General features: G+C 40.1%; 3 protein-coding genes across 4 annotated transcripts in view; 1 reads left to right on the top strand and 2 right to left on the bottom strand.

Annotated features, from left to right (window-relative positions):
- Positions 1-417: 417 nt before the first annotated feature.
- LOC135350809 (beta/gamma crystallin domain-containing protein 1-like) lies at positions 418-2,898 on the bottom strand. Of its 2 annotated transcripts, XM_064549650.1 has the most exons (4): positions 2,675-2,898; positions 1,897-2,027; positions 1,258-1,758; positions 418-1,126 (listed from the first exon to the last, which is right to left on the bottom strand). In XM_064549650.1, the coding sequence occupies exons 2-4, from the start codon at positions 1,911-1,913 to the stop codon at positions 619-621; spliced, it is 1,026 nt and encodes a 341-aa protein (XP_064405720.1). In that variant the 5' UTR covers positions 1,914-2,027; positions 2,675-2,898; the 3' UTR covers positions 418-618. The 2 variants fall into 2 exon arrangements, with proteins under 2 accessions (XP_064405720.1, XP_064405721.1); XM_064549651.1 differs by lacking the exon at positions 2,675-2,898 and having other exon boundaries at positions 1,897-2,052.
- Positions 2,899-4,684: 1,786 nt separating this feature from the next.
- LOC135350816 (putative RRN3-like protein RRN3P1) overlaps positions 4,685-19,536 on the bottom strand; it is a 152,198-nt gene continuing 137,346 nt past the window's right edge. Inside the window, exon 12 of the mRNA XM_064549662.1 lies at positions 4,685-4,962. Coding sequence (XP_064405732.1) covers positions 4,897-4,962 — 66 coding nt within the window. The 3' untranslated portion in view covers positions 4,685-4,896. The remainder of the gene's footprint in view (positions 4,963-19,536) is intronic.
- LOC135350761 (serine/threonine-protein phosphatase 6 regulatory ankyrin repeat subunit B-like) overlaps positions 7,848-19,536 on the top strand; it is a 248,755-nt gene continuing 237,066 nt past the window's right edge. The window contains exons 1-5 of the mRNA XM_064549592.1: positions 7,848-8,840; positions 10,765-10,851; positions 10,926-11,024; positions 12,852-12,950; positions 17,829-17,927. Coding sequence (XP_064405662.1) covers positions 7,920-8,840; positions 10,765-10,851; positions 10,926-11,024; positions 12,852-12,950; positions 17,829-17,927 — 1,305 coding nt within the window. The 5' untranslated portion in view covers positions 7,848-7,919. The remainder of the gene's footprint in view (positions 8,841-10,764; positions 10,852-10,925; positions 11,025-12,851; positions 12,951-17,828; positions 17,928-19,536) is intronic.

Here is a 19,536-nt window from a genome sequence, read left to right as displayed (position 1 = left end):
TACTGACCTGTTCTTCCAAAACCTGCCTATTGTTCTCATAAAAATGTGCCTATTTAATAGGCACAATTCTTCACCCTAAAAAATGTGCCTATTATGCTCACAATCATGCCACAACCCCTACCGATGTTCGGTCTAAAAAAAAAGCTTCTAGTCTAGGTTCAGTTAATGACCTTTACCTAACACGATGGCACAGGGTCATTAACTAAACAAGCTCTGACTGCAGGAAAGATTAGCCACTAGGTTAGCACTTATTATAGTAATTATATACAAACAGTGAAGAAAGATTGATCAGGTCAACTGGCATAGAATTTTAATACAGGGGTGTGCATGGCAGTGAAGGTGTATTTATAAGACTTTAGTTCCAGAGATAATTGATGTCACACACATTTTTTTACGATCACCCCCGCTTTCATCTAACAACTTTGAGGAAATAATTATATATGTTGTAGCTTATTCATTTACCTACACAATGGTATCAGCAGAAATGTTCCAATCTTAAGATACATTTTAAGTACAACTACTCCATAAATATTATGTGTATTCTACTCTCTATAGACTGGATACACTGCATACTGGTATTGTTCTTGTAAGCTAAGCTGTAGTGTGTAAGTGTTCTTTTCAAGCAAGCTTTACAGAGGAGATTACATCGTTTCCTAGATTCTTCTTGATGTAGTCAATGTCATACCTACCAACTTTCAGAAGGAGACTCTTTCCTTGGTAGTTGACGTGCTCATACACCTTCCATTCACCAAATGTGACTTCAATGGAGGACACAATGTCGTTAAAACCTAGCGGAACCAAACTTGGAGTATCTTTAGACAATTTCATGCGTTTTCCATCGAATTTAGCATGCTCAAACAGTGTTATTTCGGCAGGCCTAGCAGAAGAAATTACATCATTTCCGATTTTTCCTGAGATGAAACTGAAATCGTACTTTCCCTCTCCTAAAGTGAGGCTGTTCCCTTTGTAGTCCACATCCTGGTAGACAGTCCACTTTCCACTTGTGACCTCAATGGAGGAGGCTTTGTCGTTAAAGCCGAGAGGAACAAAGTTAGGGGTAGCTTCTGTTAGGGGAAGAGTCTGGCCCTTGTATTCAGCATGTTCGTACAAGATAATATCAGGAACTCTACAGGGGAAGGGAATCACCAATCAATAAATAAAATTATGCTGCAAAATGGTTTACATAAAACTATCGCCTATAGCTGGCATAATAATTATATAGCTATAATTATAATAATGATACATGCAAGGTGCTACCTCAGTTTCACAGAAGAGATGACATCGTTTCCCATATTCTTGGTTATGTAGTCGATGTCGTATTTCCCGACATTCAAATCGAGTCGCACTCCTTGGTAGTTGACGTGTTCGTACACTGACCATTCGCCAAAGGTGACCTCAATAGAAGACACAATGTCGTTAAAACCCAGCGGAACCAAGCTTTGAGTGTCATCGTATAAATTCAGAATTTTCCCTTGGAACTGGGCATGCTGATACAGGATTATCTCAGCAGGCCTAGCAGAGGAAATTACATCATTTCCAATTCTCTTCGAGATGAATTCATAGTCGTACTTTCCCACTCCCAGGGTGAGCCTTCTCCCTTCGTAGTTGACATGCTGGTAGACAGTCCACACACCGCTTACTACCTCAACAGAGGAGGCTTTGTCGTTGAAGTTGAGAGGAACGAAGTTGGGGGTAGCCTTGGAAAGGGGAAGGGTCTGGCCTTTGAAATCATGCTCATACAGGATAACATCAGGCTTTCTGCAGGGAAAACGAAATCATAAGGTTAAATCTAACACAGATCTATATACTGTATCTATAGCTAGACAATTGTAGAGATGTTGCATGCATGTATGATGGCGGTTAAATCTAGATCTATAAGAACATGCTTATACTTACGCAGTCGAACTAGTCATAATTATTGGTTGAAGCTTGTTATTAAGGATGAGGAGAAGTTGGATATAGTATCTGCAGAGATACTTGCCTCATCCAGTCATTCTCTTTTATAGCCCAACTTAAATGTTGCAAATCTGATGATGTGATGTATATATCCAGATGTTCACATACATGTATACGTATGCTATACTTATAATTGTGGTGTTACTGCATGTATTGTAAGTGACTGTGTAACATGATATCTCGAAAATTACCTGCTACGTTACAGAGTCATGCTCCCATTAAATTGTCAGTACATTCCAAGAAATGTGGCTAGGAATACAATTTTCAAGACTATTATTTTCTGAATTTCATCAAGCCAGAACATTTCAATCGTGAAAATGCCTGTTCAATATAATTATAAGTCCGCAAAAAAACTGCTATCCTTGAAAATAGTTATTAGACAAAATTCACAAAAATTACACCATACACGTACAAATTATTCAGGTGCATGGCTCTGTTTACTTCAGATATATGGAACAGCAAACTATTCCTTTGTGAGCAGTTTATATGAAGTTATAATTATAGCCTGACTGTACAAAAAGCATTCTAGAGTAGTACGTCACACATGCATGCACATAATTTATGGGTGTCACTGAATGCCTACGGTATATTATACAGCCATAATTATATTATAATTATCGTAATTTACTTATTTAGATCAGTATAGCTTTGGTTTAACACAATTACATGTGTGGGATCTTGTTCAAAGTATCAATGTGACAGTATACTAGTGACTTACTCAAGTGGTAAATTTTCTGAATTTCGGAACACCTGTCAGAGTGATTGAGGGTATAATGGCTGCTTGAAGCCTCAAAAACTGGTCACCAGTTGCTTAGTGATGAGCACTGACTCAATAAATTGCAAACACGTCAGGTATATACGTGGCTCTGTTTACTTCAGTTGCAGACAGCCTTTGTTGAGCACTTATAATTATAGGCTCAATTAAGGTTTATTGAAGTACAGGTGGGATTATTTGACTGTATACAAAAAGCATTCCAGAGTAGTACGTACACACATGCACGTGTGGGTGTCACTGAATGCCTGCGGTATATATACAGCAATATAATTAATACTGCAATTTAAACTACTAGCTGGTTTTCTTATTCACGAATTGCACAGTCATACAAATTATCCAGATCTATTTTAGAGGAAACAGCAAACCCGATTCCTTTGGTGAGCACTAATAATAATTTATAATTATAGGCTCAATTAAACTTTATTGCAATAACAATTTTACGACAATTTTATCCTAGTAATCACTTAATTTATAATTATAGGCTCAATTAAATATTGCAGTAAAGACGGGTACTGTAAACAGTATGCATGTACAAAAAGTATCCCAGGCTGAGTAATAGTCACACATGAGTGAATGTGCATGGACCGTATAGCAAGTAATTTTTTGGGGACAAAAAATTCGTGGTTGAGCAATATTTAGTCACTTTGTGGCGGATAATATTTGCGTGGTTGCTGCTTGCACTACAGGTAAAGGTACAGTGCATCCAGTCTAAAGAGTAGAATACCTAAAATCTGTGAGTATAGTTGTATTTAAATGTAAATATCTTATGATTGGACATTTCTAAGAAAATCTGCTGATACCATTGTGTAGGCGAATGAATAAGCTACAACATATCCAAAATTGTTTCCATGAAAACATAAGGTGGTGGGTTTGTGGTGTATATAGTGGGTAATCGGTTAGGGAGAGAAAAGGCCAACGGTTCCGGCTAAGGTTTGGAAATTTGTCACAACATCTATAGATAGTTTGGCTATCTTATGAAAGGTTCAATGTTGCTTAAATATCTACACATCCTCCGCAGTGCTCAAAATTGCTAGTTTGTAGTGCCGTTTTGGTTAGGGAGAGATTTTAAGAAGGTCTTACGGCTAATGTCCAAAAATTACACAAAGTAAGCTTGAATAAATTGTCTAACTTTTGATAAGAAAAATTTGTCCAGAAATACTTTAGTTCCGGAGATAATTGATGTTACGTATATACATTTTTTTACGATCACTCCTAAAATGATTTCCCACTACAACAACGGGAAATATTTTTGAATCATGTTGTAGCTTATTTTTTTACCTATACAATGGTATCAGCACAATTTCTTAGAAACATTCCAATCTTGAGATACATTTAAGTACAACTAACTCACCTATTTTTGTATTCTACACTCTCTAGACTGGATGCACAGTAGGCAAGGTTGCTTCATTTGTGGGTAAAATATTCGTGGTCAGAGCTTTAACCACGAAAACCACGAACATTTTGTCCCATATGAAAATTACCGGCTATACGGTACAGACATAATAGAGTGAATCCCTCAAACACGTATATATAGTTCATGCCGGAGCACTATGTGGTCATGGAACTCATCGATCAGTAGCGGATCTTTTACCCAAAAAAGGTTCGTCACTTCTTCAAAACAGTTGCATGCGCATTACGACAATTTTATCCTAATAATCACTTGTCTTTTTCTAAACAGTCAGTATGCGCTGGAGAGTTTTAATTAGCCCTTTTGGTCACAAAAACTGCACAGACAAAGCAACTAAAGGTATAAGTAGTGATAAGTGCATGTCAAAGCTAGTAATAAAGGAACACCTTGCTAACTAGTCGCTTTAGCCTCCCACTCACTAATGTCTCAGAGGGGAGTTCAATTGAGCCCAAAGAACCCCTTCTAGATATGCCACTGGAACTACTTAGCAACGTAACTACATGTTGGCTAGAGTAATCAGCACGGCACACACAGTTGGACAGCTAGAAAGTTAATAGACAAAAGACAAAAGCACATGGACGGACTGACACACAGCTATAAATAGACAAGCTATAAATAGAAGAGACACGCAGGGCCTCCTTACAATAGAACAATAGAACAAAAAGCACACATACAGGAAACAGTTAAGGGCTAATCATACATTCCTAACAAACACCATAGTAACTAACTAATAAGAATAAGTACAAGCGTCAAGTTTTTACAATACTACACTCATGTACGCCTCAATGGCAAATATATAGCACACTACTGTTGGGAGGCACACCTGAGTGTGTGTGTGTGTGGGTGGGTGGGTGGACAGATTGTGAGGGTGAGGAATGGACAAAATGCAGATTAAGTCTAACACAATGCACACAGTCAGGTCACAACCGGGGCAACTATACTCACTTTGAGAGGGTTGAGTCGAGACGACTCTCTCAAAATTGAGCTGTCTCGAAGAATTTCACTCCTCTACACAACAATAACTACCATTTAGCGTGTATAATTTCGAGGGTATAAATGTTCACGGTTTTTGCTTATTAGGCATGCACCCGAACACGAATTTAATAGCATGCTGCTGCTATTCTGCGAAAATTAAATCTGCAAAAAGTTTATAACCTCGAAATATACCCGATATACGGTAGTTTGTCTAAAGTGTTATCAGTGATGTGACGATGTGTAACTACTACAAGTTAACACGTTTTTGAGGAGTCATTAATTTTACCAGGCTTAGGCTTTCTACTATCAATGGCACACAAAGTACATTGATCTGTAACTCACCATCTGGTGAGTCCAGTAGTGCCTTTACGCCTGAACACACACACACAGAACACAGCCTGACAGAGTGAGAAGAATGGACAGTGCAGTTTGACCTCAGGCTTCATGTTGTCAGGAGAACAGCCATCCAAGTATCTGAATAACAAGGACATTCAACACTTTACTGAATTGCCCACATTTGGCATGTATCTTATATACAGAACATCATGAGGAGAATTATAGAACAGTCATGTTATTTACGAATCATTAGCAACATTTATATTGATTGATTTTGAGGGCATGCAGAGGAGGTTGGAAGGATGTTGAGATCACGTGTGAATAAAAGAATTAAAAGCTGTAAATATACTGAGTCTGCGCTATTTGTGTGTCTAGTCAGCAGTTTAGTTATATGAAATATCAAGAGCAAGAGATGAGCCAGAGGATCGAAATTCTGACCGGAAGCCACGCCTCTTGATAATAACATCATAATTATCTCTACTTAATTGGGTGTGGCCTGATGTTTTATTTGCATAGAACATGCAAGCTAGTTTAGCTAAGGACAAGAACTATAGTCTAGATCACAGTTTAAAGACTAAAACGTTTTGATTGCCGGGCCAACAAGGTTCGAAAGAAAATGGGGTGCTCAGCTAGATCAGATGCACTAACCTGAACTGAATAGTAAAGATCCAGGGGGCAATTACCCCCTTTGCCACACTCTGGCTACGTATATACTAAAGGGCGTTGGCGCAGAGCAACGCCAGGAGTGGTGAATCTACTCCTGGTGAATCTAATGGTGCTATAATACAACAATTACGGTATACCGTAACTGATGTAAATCTGAGTGGCGCATTACAAAAAAGTGAGTTCAGTCCAGCTGGCGCTCTACAGCTAGTATATACAATTTGCAGAGAAAATGGCCGTGGTTTAGCTCAGTTTCACTTGCTATTGAGCTTGACTCTGAGTGAGTCGTAAACAACATTCATTGACTGTAGCTAGACGTCTATGGGGTAGACAACTGTTCAGAAGCGAGAAGGAAGTCAAAGATGCAGGATGATTGTCTTGATGTCTCAAACAAGCCGCATGCACACCTGAATACGAATCACTACTATAAATGTACAACCACACCCACTTTAGGGTTAATTACATTTCTCTATTTGGATACACTTTACTCCTGCCACCTACCAGTTTTTAGCTAAGGACAAGAACTATAGTCTAGATCACAGTTTAAAGACTAAAGCGTTTTGCTTGCCAGCAAGGTTCGAAAGAAAATGGGGTGCTCAGCTAGATCAGATGCACTAACCTGAACTGAATAGTAAAGATTCAGGGGCAATTACCCCCTTTGCCACACCCTGGCTACGTATATACTATACTAAAGGGCGTTGGCGCATAGTCTTAAACCAGAGCAATGCCAGGAGTGGCGAATCTAATGGTGCTACAATTACAACGATTACGGTATACCGTAACTGACGTAAATCTGAGTGGTGCATCTTTTAGATTATAAAAAAGTGGGTTCAGTCCAGCTGGCGCCTAAATTATGGTGGCGCTTATGTTCTATAGCTAGTATATACAATTTGCAGAGAAAATGGGCATGGTCTAGCTCAGTTTCACTTTCTAGAGAGCTGAGTGACTCGTAAACAACATTTATTGACTGTAGCTATGGGTTAGACAATTGTTCAGAAGTGTGAAGGAAGTCAAAGATGCAGGATGATTGTCTTGATGTCTCAAACAAGCCTTTTATAAATGCCAGAAAAAAAATAATCCCAGCAACGGTAAGCAACGGTAGGCTCTTTTTTTAGGACCTTAAAAATTATGCTAATGCTGACGTGGCGCTGTAATTATGGTGGCGCTGTAATTACATCAATCGGTGAATGTTTTTTTTATATCCCATCAGGAGAATTAGAAACGAGGTCTCCAAAAATGCTTTGAATACCACTACCATAAAATTGTGGGCACATGTGGGAATGGTAACTTGTGAATAATATTGACAACATTCCATAATTCTTTGAAGCGTATCGATCATGTGGTCGTGAATGAGCTTGATAAAACCATATGATAAAACTCATACAGTTGATGCATTCTGTGGTGTGGTATCATGCCTTGTAAATTGGCATTCTAACACTGGCTTACCACTTTTGAAGAGCAAATAGGACCAAACCATGTACCATGATTCAGCTCATAATGTTCAGTCCAGCCGGCCATGGCCAGCCTCAGCATGCGCTATGCAGAGTCAGCTTTTTTTTTTTTTTTTTTTTTTTTTTTTTTTTTTTTTAGCCTTTATGGCGAAACGAGTAGTTAAGGTAAGTACAAACGGGTAGACAGATATAAATCGAAATCTAAGTAAGGTAAAGATATGAAGAACAAACATTATAGTAAGTTTAGGTATGCCCATCAAGCACGCTTCCAATTCCCAGGTGATTGTCTATAACTGCGCATGCGTGATGGCTTGTTTACGCCCTCCTTATATCCATCCAAGTTTTTCTGTGAAAGATGGCTGAATTGTCTGAAGTGGATCTGGATGCTCTGGTGGTCCAGGTGGAGGGACTGGGCCTGGAGGAAAACAAAGTGGGTTCTGGGGCCTATGGAATAGTCTTCAAAGTCACAGTGAACGGGAAAAAGTGTATTGCAAAAAAGCTTCACAATATCTTGCTCCAAGCTGACAACTACTACCCTCATGCCCCCACTCAGCAGAGGGAGTTCATTGTGAGAAAATTTCGCAACGAGTGTTGCATTTTGAAGAGCTTGGATGATCCCAACGTGGTCAGCTTTGAGGGAGTTCATTATGGCCATGACAAGAACGACATCAGTCTGATAATGGAGAGGCTTCATTCTGATTTGGCCGACTTTGTCAAGAAGAATCCCGAGGCAAACCTTGCCACTAGAATCCACATCCTGTACGATGTATCTAAGGGCCTTCGCTACCTTCACTCTCTGACCCCTCCCCTCATCCATCGAGACCTCACTGCTCCCAATATTCTGCTCACTGAGGACCTCACTGCCAAGATCGGAGACCTGGGCGTGTCCAGGTACGTAGACCCAACAGTGCCAACCATCTTGTCCACTAATCCGGGACACCTCATCTACATGTCTCCGGAAAGCCAAGTGGAGAATCCCATTTACACCACCAAGCTGGACATCTTCTCTTTCGGGAATCTCATCATCCACACTGTCATCGGAGACTTGCCCAAGGTGTACACAATTTTATCCACTGATCCAAACAAGACACAATACGAACGTGAGGGGAAGATGGAGCTGATGAGACGAAACACATCCGTCCATGTTCAAATGGGGGAGAACCACGCCCTTTATCCTCTCGCTGTTTGTTGCCTCCACGACCGACCCGAGCAGAGACCAGCAGTTGAGGAAGTGAGCAGCTCACTCAGAGAGCTGTGTCACAGGCACCCCAGAATGGTGAGTGGGAGGGAGAGGGTTAATTACTTCCTATGTTACGTATGTAGTAGTGTATCCACAGGGAAATGTGATTGTCAGCACATGTGTAAGTACATACTTATAGCACTAGCTGCTTCCATAATTGCAAGATTTGCAAAAGCTTTGGGTTTGTCCTATAGAGTATAATTATGGTATATACCGCCTTTCTAATTACAACATCACTAAAAATTAATTTTGATTTTCCAGTGGCGCACAAAATAAGAAAAAACTATAATTCCAGTTTTGAGGATTTAATTATTAGAGTTGCACTTAGCAAGAGTACTATTAGGCCACTCCGATCGAGACTGTAGTTTCCCGTCAGAGACTCTAGTAAATTATATGCGGGTGTGAGCAGTATTATCATTATTCATTACTCATTATACATGTGTTGCGTCATCAATGAATTTAATTAATCACCCATAAAAATGTTACCATACACACATACACCCACAAACAGTAAAAAAAGAACAAGAAAAAAGTTATTTCAATATTTCATTGGATAATTAGAGAAATAATGGCCATAATGACTATTAATGCGGTAGCTAAAGCAGGAAGCGCGAATTGGACGGGAAACTACAGTCTCATTTGGAGTGGCCTTAGCTGTAGTGTTTCCACGAGGCTATCATAGATCAGTTGTATATAGAGCCTCGACTACAGGCCGCGTTATAATCTTATTTTCTAATTTACGTAAGCGCCAATAATTCCAGAATTTACTTGGCGCTCAACTGAAAATTAAACAAGATGTATCTATATATGATGCTAAGTATTAAATAGACAATGCAATTTCTGTTTAAAACTAAAAGGAGATGTACTACCGTATAGCGTGTAATTTTCGTGGTTGAAGGTCTGACCACGAATATTTTACCCACGAATGAAGCGACCTTGCCTACCTTTACCTGCAGTGCAAGCTCCAACCACGAACATATTACCCACGAAATGTCTCAATATTGTTGAACCATGAATATTTTGTATAATATTTTGTCCCCCGAAAATTACCCGCTATACGGTATTAGAGTGTACAGTCACCACCGCCGCCTGAAATGATAAATCAGCAAATACCTCCACTAAGAATGCCGACTCAGCAAGTATCTCCACCAGGAATGCCGACTCAGCAAGTGCCGCCACTAGAAATGCCGACTCAGCAAATACTGCCACTAGGAATGCCGACTCAACAGTTAATGGGTCATGTGACTAGCCCACCCCCTAACCTCCTGGGCCTAGAGGCAGGTGGCCTACAGGCACCCTTGCAACTGGCAGACTCTGGTATCAATCAGGACACCATGCAATAATTAAGCTATAACCCCCTGGACTGGTGGGTATGGGGGAAAAAATTGAACACTGTCAACCCCAAACATTACACAATTGCAACCCCCTGAACGAGGGGTCACTATGGAGCAAGCAATAAAACTATAGATAAAGCATTCTAATGAGTAATGAAAAGGAAGACTTATGTGCAATGGTGCTTACAAATGGCGTAAAAAGTTGTTTGGAATGTGGGAAATGGGATGGGGCGTGAGGGTATGCATGAGGTATGTGTTATTGACTATGTTGTAGCAGACTTTATTTTCTGTCTTTTGGTTAGCGGCAACCATTTTAGTAGGATGGGGTAGCTATCTAAACTAACTTGCAGCACTTTTGCTGGCTATTATGCTACGAATGTATCTCAACTTTCAAGGTATTGTCAAAACATTTGTAAAATTAAAATACCAGAGTGTCTGCTGTATTAGAAAATTGGTCTGGGCTAATTAGAAGTGTCCGATAAATTAGAAGATATAGTGGTTAGATTTTCGTTTAGGACCGTTAGTTGTGCTATTAACATGTTGAAATTAGGTTCTTAATTACTCTATCACGTTTCCCGCATCTAGGTAATTGACATTTGTTACTATGACGCCCTTTACTCGTGCAGTCACTCCTGGAAGCGTGCAAGGCTGGTAATGTGGGTGTGGTTCAGGAGCTACTGGACGGTGGGGCTGATCCCAACCAGGCTGATGAGGTGAGAAGAATGAGTGTTCGTGTCTGTTAATTGCAGCTATAATTATGTTACAATGTACATTGTTTCATTTGTAGAATAACACAACTGTTGTTTGCTGGGCCAGTAACAATGGACATGATGAGGTGGTGAGGGTCCTTATTCGAGCTGGAGCTAATGTCAACACTCTAGACAAGGTTAGTTGTGCAGTGGAACCCTTTATAACGAATACCATTGGGGAAAGGCCGTTCTGCATAGTTTATGTTATAATTTAAAGTGTTAATTGCCGTTCACCTGTAGAGTTAATTTTAGCCCGTAATTTTGAACCTTAGGACTCTGCTAAATGGTTCTTTAGATTTGAAAAGGCTGCAGAAACAAGCAGCCACAAAACACGGCAAAGCAGTAATTCAATTTTTGCTGGTTAGGCATGTGACTGAGATTGGTTATTTTCAAAAGCTGATCTTGGGGAATCGAAAGATATATATAGAGTTCCTGAGCAGAGGGTACAGTGTCTGTAATTATAACGGACCCCATGCAGGGGTGTAGGCAGAATTATGGGAAGGGAGGCTTATTGCTAGAACCCCGTATGCACCATACATTTTGGGGGTTACACCAGAAACTATACCCTCCTCCTAATCAATTACTCAATTCCAGGAATCAGCTGCTATAAACAAGAACAAAAATTATGATTAGGGCCAACTACAGCTAGTTCTAGCTAGCAGTTTTAACATCTTATGGATGATTCTACATTGAATGTCTGATGTCTAACTAGCAACAGTATAGCTATTCAGTTACTTTGCTGGTTCTTCATATCGGCACTCAAATTGCACTAGAGCTTGGCAAGCTGCTTGAGGCTCACTACTCCTTGTGAAATAGTGGTCCAGTGTCTGTGACAATTAAGGCAGCTTTAAATTAGTCTCACATACCTAACTTCTGGCATTATTTAGTTCACAGTACACAAGTATAAACGTCACTTCCATGATGTAAGCTTATCTTAGGGCACTGCAGTCTCAAGTTACTAGCTAGCTCTTGGGCATGCTGATCGTGCCAATAATCTGTACCAGTACTGTATTGCTGTAGTAGCCCACGCTCAAAAGTTGTACATAGAAGAAAGACTCCTGTTGGTACTTCTGCAGAGGAAGGGGGACTCCAGCCCCCAAAGCTCCCTACGCCCCTGCAGGGGCGTAACTAGCAATGAGGCAGAGGAGGCCCTTGCCTCCTGTACTATTTAACTTCAAATTTCAGTAACTCACCTCTGGCTAGCTAACTTCTGGATAACTAGCCAACTAGGTATGTAGAATGAGCAGAAATGAGCTCTATCACTAACTGTCTTGTTGATGAAGGTAAGTAGCAGTTTTCTGCCATTTGCATGCGCTTCTACGCGATAATTAGTGTGTTTCTGGTTAAAAATTTGCGGGGGCGGTTTTCTCCTTCCCGTAAATTTTCTGCCATGGGGAGTAAGGTTTTGATACAGAGAGGTGTATGTAGTTGAGAGCTTCATTTATGTGACTGTACTACAAAATCAATGTTTCTCTTTAGGTCTTGCAAGCTTTGTATAGGATCAAGTTAGAGCTAGATTTTCATAGATCATGCACAATGATACATATCTCAGCAATCATTTTCTGCCCGTTATGGGGTCGCCTCTATATACTGAAGTATACACGTGTCTGCAATCTGGAGCTTATAGATTTTGGCTGTTATAATGTAACAGATCGTAGTTATTCAGGGATGGCCGTAAAGCATGGTTCCACTGTTACATGCAGTATAGTGTCAAATCAAGACTACCGTACCCTCGCGAAAAAAGGTGGGCTTATTTTCGCGGGGGGTACGGTATATATAGATGTATCTCAGGTGGTGAGGTTGTCGTTAAGCAGATTGAGCATCACTTTCATGGGTGTACCAGATGTGTGTCTATTAAACTATGTATGTACAATATACAGTCGTATATAGGAGTGGTGTTGCATGGACCAGTGAGTGCATGAGGACAAATCCTAATAACTATTTTGTTATTGTTTACATTACAGTGGAGACAGTCTCCTCTCTGGTTAGCCAGTTTATATGGTCACCAGAAGTGTGTGCAGCTCTTGCTTGAAGCTGGGGCCATTGTTGATGTACAAAATAAGGTGAGTGTACGAGTCAGTGTAGTTGTATCTAAGCTATAGTATTATGGTAACTGTAAATTAGCCATCGTAGCCGTGCATGGTATAACTGTATATGTTAGATTGTGTTCAGTTGGCTGATGTAATCCAGTGAAATGTATTGGTTGTGTTTGTGTTACTTTACTTCATGAGTTCAGTCTGCATTGTACTATGACCGCGACATTTTCGAGGCACTTAATTTTCGTGGAAAGCGCATCTAAAAGCATTTCATGTTGTGCTGTTTGGTCAAATAACGTTGAATCTTCCGTTAACTAAGTCTTTTCATGGAGGAGTCTCGAAAATAGCAAAAATTAAGTGTCTAGAAAGTTATGCACTATACGATATTGATCAGTGGACTGCGTGGAGTCGTTCAATTGACTCAATTAAACCATAGATTGAAGAAGGAGAGGGATTGGTGCTCAACACGCAGGAAACAATGCTCCATGAATTATGATCACTACAAGATATTCAGAGCCCCCCAAAACGTCATTCTCATGTCCCTTAACATGGTTTCATACAGGGGGGGGGCGCCCTGGGATTTCCCACCCCTAGCCAAATTCCCCCCCCCCCCCCTAGAAATCTAAAATTAATGATGTCATAATAAAAATGTATGACTTTTCTCCTTAAAAATGTCTACAATCTCATCCAATAAAACTATAGACTAGTAATTAAAAAAGGTATGGTTTGAAGCACTCAAAAAACCCAAATTGCACCTCAGATAACCATTCCTCAAAATTTTTCCGGGAGAGGACCCCCTCAATTAAACATTTCCCCTTTCCAGCTAAATATCCTGTATGAAACCCTGCTAGCATCAGTTGGATTGGAAAAGAATTTTGACTTTCGTGAAGATAGCTAGAGGTACAAAACGTTCTTTTGTCACGCTATGAGATCTTTATGTACCTATAGAATGAGATCTTTATGTACCTATAGAACGCTTTAAGACTGTGCAACTCATTGGTGTACTGTGCCCCATAAGTATGGTCTCAAGTGTCAGTTGGAAGTGCAAGTTTTAGTACAAATGTAGTATAATCTAGCAGACAGTCAAGGTTAGATACGTAGCCTCGATTAAACCCTGGTGTAACGCGGATATAATTCAAGGTACATGTAATTTCCGTTTCCAATCCCTCTCCCTCTTCAATCTATGATTAAGATTCTGATTTAAATACACGCTTGCATTCATTATTATATGCACATGCATGCCTTTAATTGAATTGCCACGTTTGTTTAGAAACGGTAGACTGTGCATGTGCGTGATTCAAAACAGGGCGCTTTTTAATTTTCTAATAATTTTTGCCCTGGTTCACCCATTAAGACATTCTTACAGTATCACAAACATGTATGCATTCAGTGCATGCATGCTATATGAACTATTATGGCTTCTTCCTCCTCCCCAAGCCCTCTCTGTTCTTGTACATGCTTCCTATCAACACAGAAAACTTAATTGGCTGGTCTCTTTCTAGCTCTTCGGAATGCTATAGGTCTGCCATATGTAACTTCTTTTTCTACTACAAGAGATAGTGACAGTATAGACTCCATCCTCGCTTAATCTTTTCCAACATAACTGTAGATAGCTGTGTACTATTATGGGCTAGCTCCAATTAGCACATGTATGAAAATAGACTGAGGGGCGCATGCATTAGTTTCACTAAACCACTCAATGGATGTTGTAAACGCTCGAATATACACTCATGACGCGACTAAACGAGTATTGTGGCATTGTGTGTTTAATCTAGACTATACGGTACCTTACGTACATCTGTATACAAATTATACATTGACTGGAAATTAATACGTAGACTTTGGCAAGAATACATTCCTGTTGCATATAACAAATGTGTAAGCCAGAACTGGTATATATACATGTAACTTGCACCCAGTACATGCAGTACACTACATGCCATTTCTATGTTAAGGCACCATGTCCTATAGCATTATTTCCTTTCAAGTAGTGGCACCACGTTTGCAAATTGGCGATTACCTAATTTCTGGGGAGCATTACGTTAACCCTACCTAGATAGCCATCGTAGCCGTGCATGGTCTAACTTCACCTTTGTATGTTAGATTGTGATCAGTTGGCTGATGTAAACGAGTGGTTGTGTTTATGTTACTTTACTTCATGAGTTCAGTTTGCATTTTACTATGACCGCGACCGCGACATTTTCGAGGCACTTAATTTTCGTGGAAAGTGCCTCTAAAAGCATTTCGTGTTTTGCTGTTTGGTCAAATAACGTTGAATCTTCCGTTAACTAAGTATTTTGTTCTTTTCATGGAGGATTCTCGAAAATAGCGAAAATTAAGCGTCTCGAAAGTTATGCACTATACGATATTGATCAGTGGATTGCGTGGAGTCGTTCAATTGACTCAATTAAACCATAGATTGAAGAAGGAGAGGGATTGGTACTCAACACGCGGGAAACAATGTTTCATCAATTATGATCACTACAAGATATTCAGAGCCCCCCAAAACATCATTCTCATGTCCCTTAACAGGGTTTCATACAGAGGGGGGGGGCGCCCTGGGATTTCCCACCCCAGCCAAATCCCCCCCCCCTAGAAATCGGAAATTAATGATGTCATAATAAAAATGTATGACTTTTCTCCTTAAAAATGTCTACAATCTCATCCAATAAAACTATAGACTAGTAATTAAGTTTGAAGCACTCAAAAAACCCAAATTGCACCTCAGATAACCATTCCTCAACATTTTTCCGGGAGAGGACCCTCAGACCCCCCTCAATTAAACGTTTCCCCCTCCCAGCTAAACATCCTGTATGAAACCCTGCTTAATGGTGAGCATCAGTTGGATTGGAAAAGAATTTTGACTTTTGTGAAGATAGCTAGAGGTACAAGACGTTCTTTTGTCACGCTATGAGATCTTTATGTACCTATAGAACGCTTTAAGACTGTGCAACTCATTGGTGTACTGTGTCCCATAATTATGGTCTCAAGTGTCAGTTGGAAGTGCAAGTTTTAGTACAAATGTAGTATAATCTAGCACACTCAAGGTACTATCTAGCCTAGATTTTACTCAAGGTTAGATACATACATAGCCTCGATTAAACCCCGGCGTAACGCGGATATAATTCAAGGTACATGTAATTTCCGTTTCCAATCCCTCTCCCTCTTCAATCTATGATTAAACTGTCAGTTTAAGATTCTGATTTAAATACACGCTTGCATTCATTATTATATGCACGTGCATGTACGTACCTTTGATTGAATTGCCACGTTTGTTTAGAAACGGTAGACCGTGCATGTGCGTGATTCAAAACAGGTTCACCCGTTAAGAAATTCTTACAGTATCACAAACATGTATGCATTCATGCTACATGAACAATATATTGTATTATTATGGCTTCCTCCTCCTCCCCAAGCCCTTTCTGTTCTTGTACATGCTTCCTATCAACACAGAAAACTTAATTGGCTGGTCTCTTTCTAGCTCTTCGGAATGCTATATGCTATAGGTCTGCCATATGTAACTTCTTTTTCTACTACAAAAGATAGTCACAGTATAGACTCCATCCTCGCTTAATCTTTTCCAACTACAAGTACATAACTAGCTGTAGATAGATGTGTACTATTATGGGCTAGCTCCAATGAGCACATGGGGCGTGCATGCATTAGTTTTACTAAACCACTCAATGGATGTTGTAAACGCTCGAATACACTCATGACGTGACTAAACGAGTGAGGCATTGTGTGTTTAATCGAGAATATTTCCCACCTACTAAACTTTTGCCATGTAGTCTAGTGGGGTTTAATTGGCACCTCAGGGCTACAAGGGAAAATATGGCTCATAAATTGGCACCTCAAGCAATATGCAACAAAAATAAAATGATGGTGTTTTCGATGAATGAAGATGAATGAAATGTCTTGCATGAGAAACAAAATGTCATAAATGAAAACATAGAGTCGGGTGTAGTCTGTAGACTAGTTCATCAACAATTATGCTGTGTACTTGCAGAAGGAGCTGCTTTAGAGACACTCTGGGAGAGGGCTAGGGCTCAGGCTGAGCCTTGCTCACTAGCACTAGTACTGCCACGCCACTGCACTAGGCCTTTTTAGTTTCTAGCTGTATTCAAAGAAAAGAAGCCAGTTTAATAATAACATAGGAGTGGCTATTTTAAGCTTACCTTTTCTTGCTTACTAGACACTGTCTAGAGCTAGCTGTGTTGTTTTTTCTGGCTGGTTGCTGCAGTAGGTATGTGGAGGGAGGGGCTGACTAGTTGCACAGAGAGGGGGAGTGGCTCGTACCATTCGCTGGAGGGAGGGGCTGACTGCTCATATTCTGTCTAAGCTGCGCAAGGCTTTGAGTCGAGTGTGGACAGGAGCCCTGGTGTGGACGAGCTCTCTTTTTCCTAGTTGTCTTCTTAGTGTTGCTATGTGGTAGTCATGCAAGCTTATATAGCTGGATGCATAGCAACCAGTCAGCCAATCAGATGAGACATATATCAGTTAATACACAGTGCCTAGGGGTTTATGACAGTAAACCCCTAATACCTATACGGTACCTTACGTATACATGTATATACAAATTATACATTGACTGGAAGTTAATAGAGTTTGGAAAGAATACATTCCTGTTGCATATAACAAATGTGTAAGCCAGAACTGGCATATATACATGTAACCTGCACCCAGTACATGCAGTACACTACATGCCATTTCTATGTTAAGGCACCATGTCCTATAGCATTATTTCCTTTCAAGTAGTGGCACCACGCTTGCAAATTGGCAATTACCTAATTTCTTACCCTACCTAGATATTCACCAAATCGTCAAATTTACTCCAGGCCAAATTGACTCACTATACATGATGTATTACGTATGTTCACCTGCTCATCCTCACTTGACTCTGTACAGGGTGGATTTACTGCGCTGATGGTAGCTGCTCAGAATGGCCACTGTGAAGTTGTTAGAATGTTGTTGGAGGCCAAAGCTGACGTCAACATAAAGACTAATGTGAGTGACGTTAGTTATTGGTTGTGTTTGTGCACTAGTAGCTACTTCATGAGTTTAGTTAGCCTCTTTCACAGGCCTCCCATTGAAGAGAAAGCCTGCTACTGACTGCTTGCACATGCGCAACATTATTAAGCGAGTATAGTATTCCGTTGCATGGTTTGTTTGTTTGTTTGTTTGTTTGTTTGTAATTTATGAGCCTGCACTTGGATGCCATAGCTCTGCGTTTACAGCCATCACACAACAAGTTATTAGTTTTAATAATGGCATATATTTCGATGTTAAAGCTTCGTCATCGTATAAAAGCAAGCAAAAGCTAAGAAGCTTAAACTTGCACGTTGCCTATAGAAACACGACCTTTATTCGAGTAGATCTACATAATTTTTTTCAGGTAAAGTAATTTTTTAGCGGTCCCTATATTAAAAGTAGAATTGTAAGGTGTTGCTTTTTTACTCTGTTGGTTTTTATAGATCTACTTATTAGGGTTAGCACTTCAGTGCTCTAGTTATCTTGCGTTAGCCGGAATCTGGTTGGTTAGCGCATGCGGATTGGAGTTATGCTCTCGTCTGATAGGTTGTCTCCACGCTTATTTTGGTGTTTCTCCCGGCCAATCCTAGCAATTTTTCACGTTGTAAATGTTTTTCTAGTCGCCTGTAGGTTTGTTGTACAGCTATAATTATGCCTCGGTGCGCATGCGCAAGCGAGGTATACGGTAGTGTGTGTGTGTGTGTGTGTGTGCCTAGTTTTTCTTACTTGGAATGCCATTGCAGCCTTTTCAGAAAAGCACGTAGTCAAACTTGTTTATATACCGAGTGTTGCTATTCTACTTAGTAGTTAGCTCTGCACTAGAACGCTAGCTATTCGTAGCTGCAAGAGTGAGAAGAGAGCTGCAAGGCTCTGCTAATGCAGCCATTAATTTAGACTTGAACTTTTGGCATCAATCGTTTTTAACAACAATCATGGTCGATCATTACCCACTCTCTGAGTTTTTGCATACAGCAAAATTAAATTGTTTCTCATGTGTATAAAAGCTATTAGTAGCTTTATGTTATGTAGCTTTGGCATCTCCACCGAGGCATCAGCACCTGCGGTGCTTTCATTTTCTTTATTAGTATAGTAGACTTTCATAAAAGTTAGTATTAGATGGACGTGGCCTGTCCATAATTATAGGCTAGTGTCAGCTTTCACTCCGTTCAGACAATTGTCATTCACACTGTTGCTGGCTGTGAGTTTTTTGTTAGCATAGCAGGCTAAGGTAGCTATCAGATGGGCTAAATCAAACTTTCTATCTACTTCCTTCAATCCACTTTCGTTCGTTATGATGTCATTGTTTACTGAGCATACACGTTGTTATCCTGCGTTAGCCAGTATCTGGCTAATGGTTAGCGCATGCGCAAGCAGTCACTACCAGGCCCACTCTCAGAGGAAGTGCGGCCTGGGATCGAGGCTATAGAGTTGAGTCTGTGTGCTATTGATCGGTTACTGGAGTCATATACACACTGTACATTGACTGGTCCGTAGTTATTTTGGAAATCAGAATTCATAATAAATGTAGAGTACTTATACAATGTGCTCTCCATAAACGTCTGTAGGATACTTACATGTACATGTG

This window comes from Halichondria panicea, chromosome 17 (genome assembly GCF_963675165.1).
Source record: "Halichondria panicea chromosome 17, odHalPani1.1, whole genome shotgun sequence".
Taxonomy (NCBI): Eukaryota; Metazoa; Porifera; class Demospongiae; order Suberitida; family Halichondriidae; genus Halichondria; species Halichondria panicea.
The sequence above is the reverse complement of the archived record's forward strand: the minus strand, read 5'-3'. Positions and strand labels throughout refer to the sequence as shown.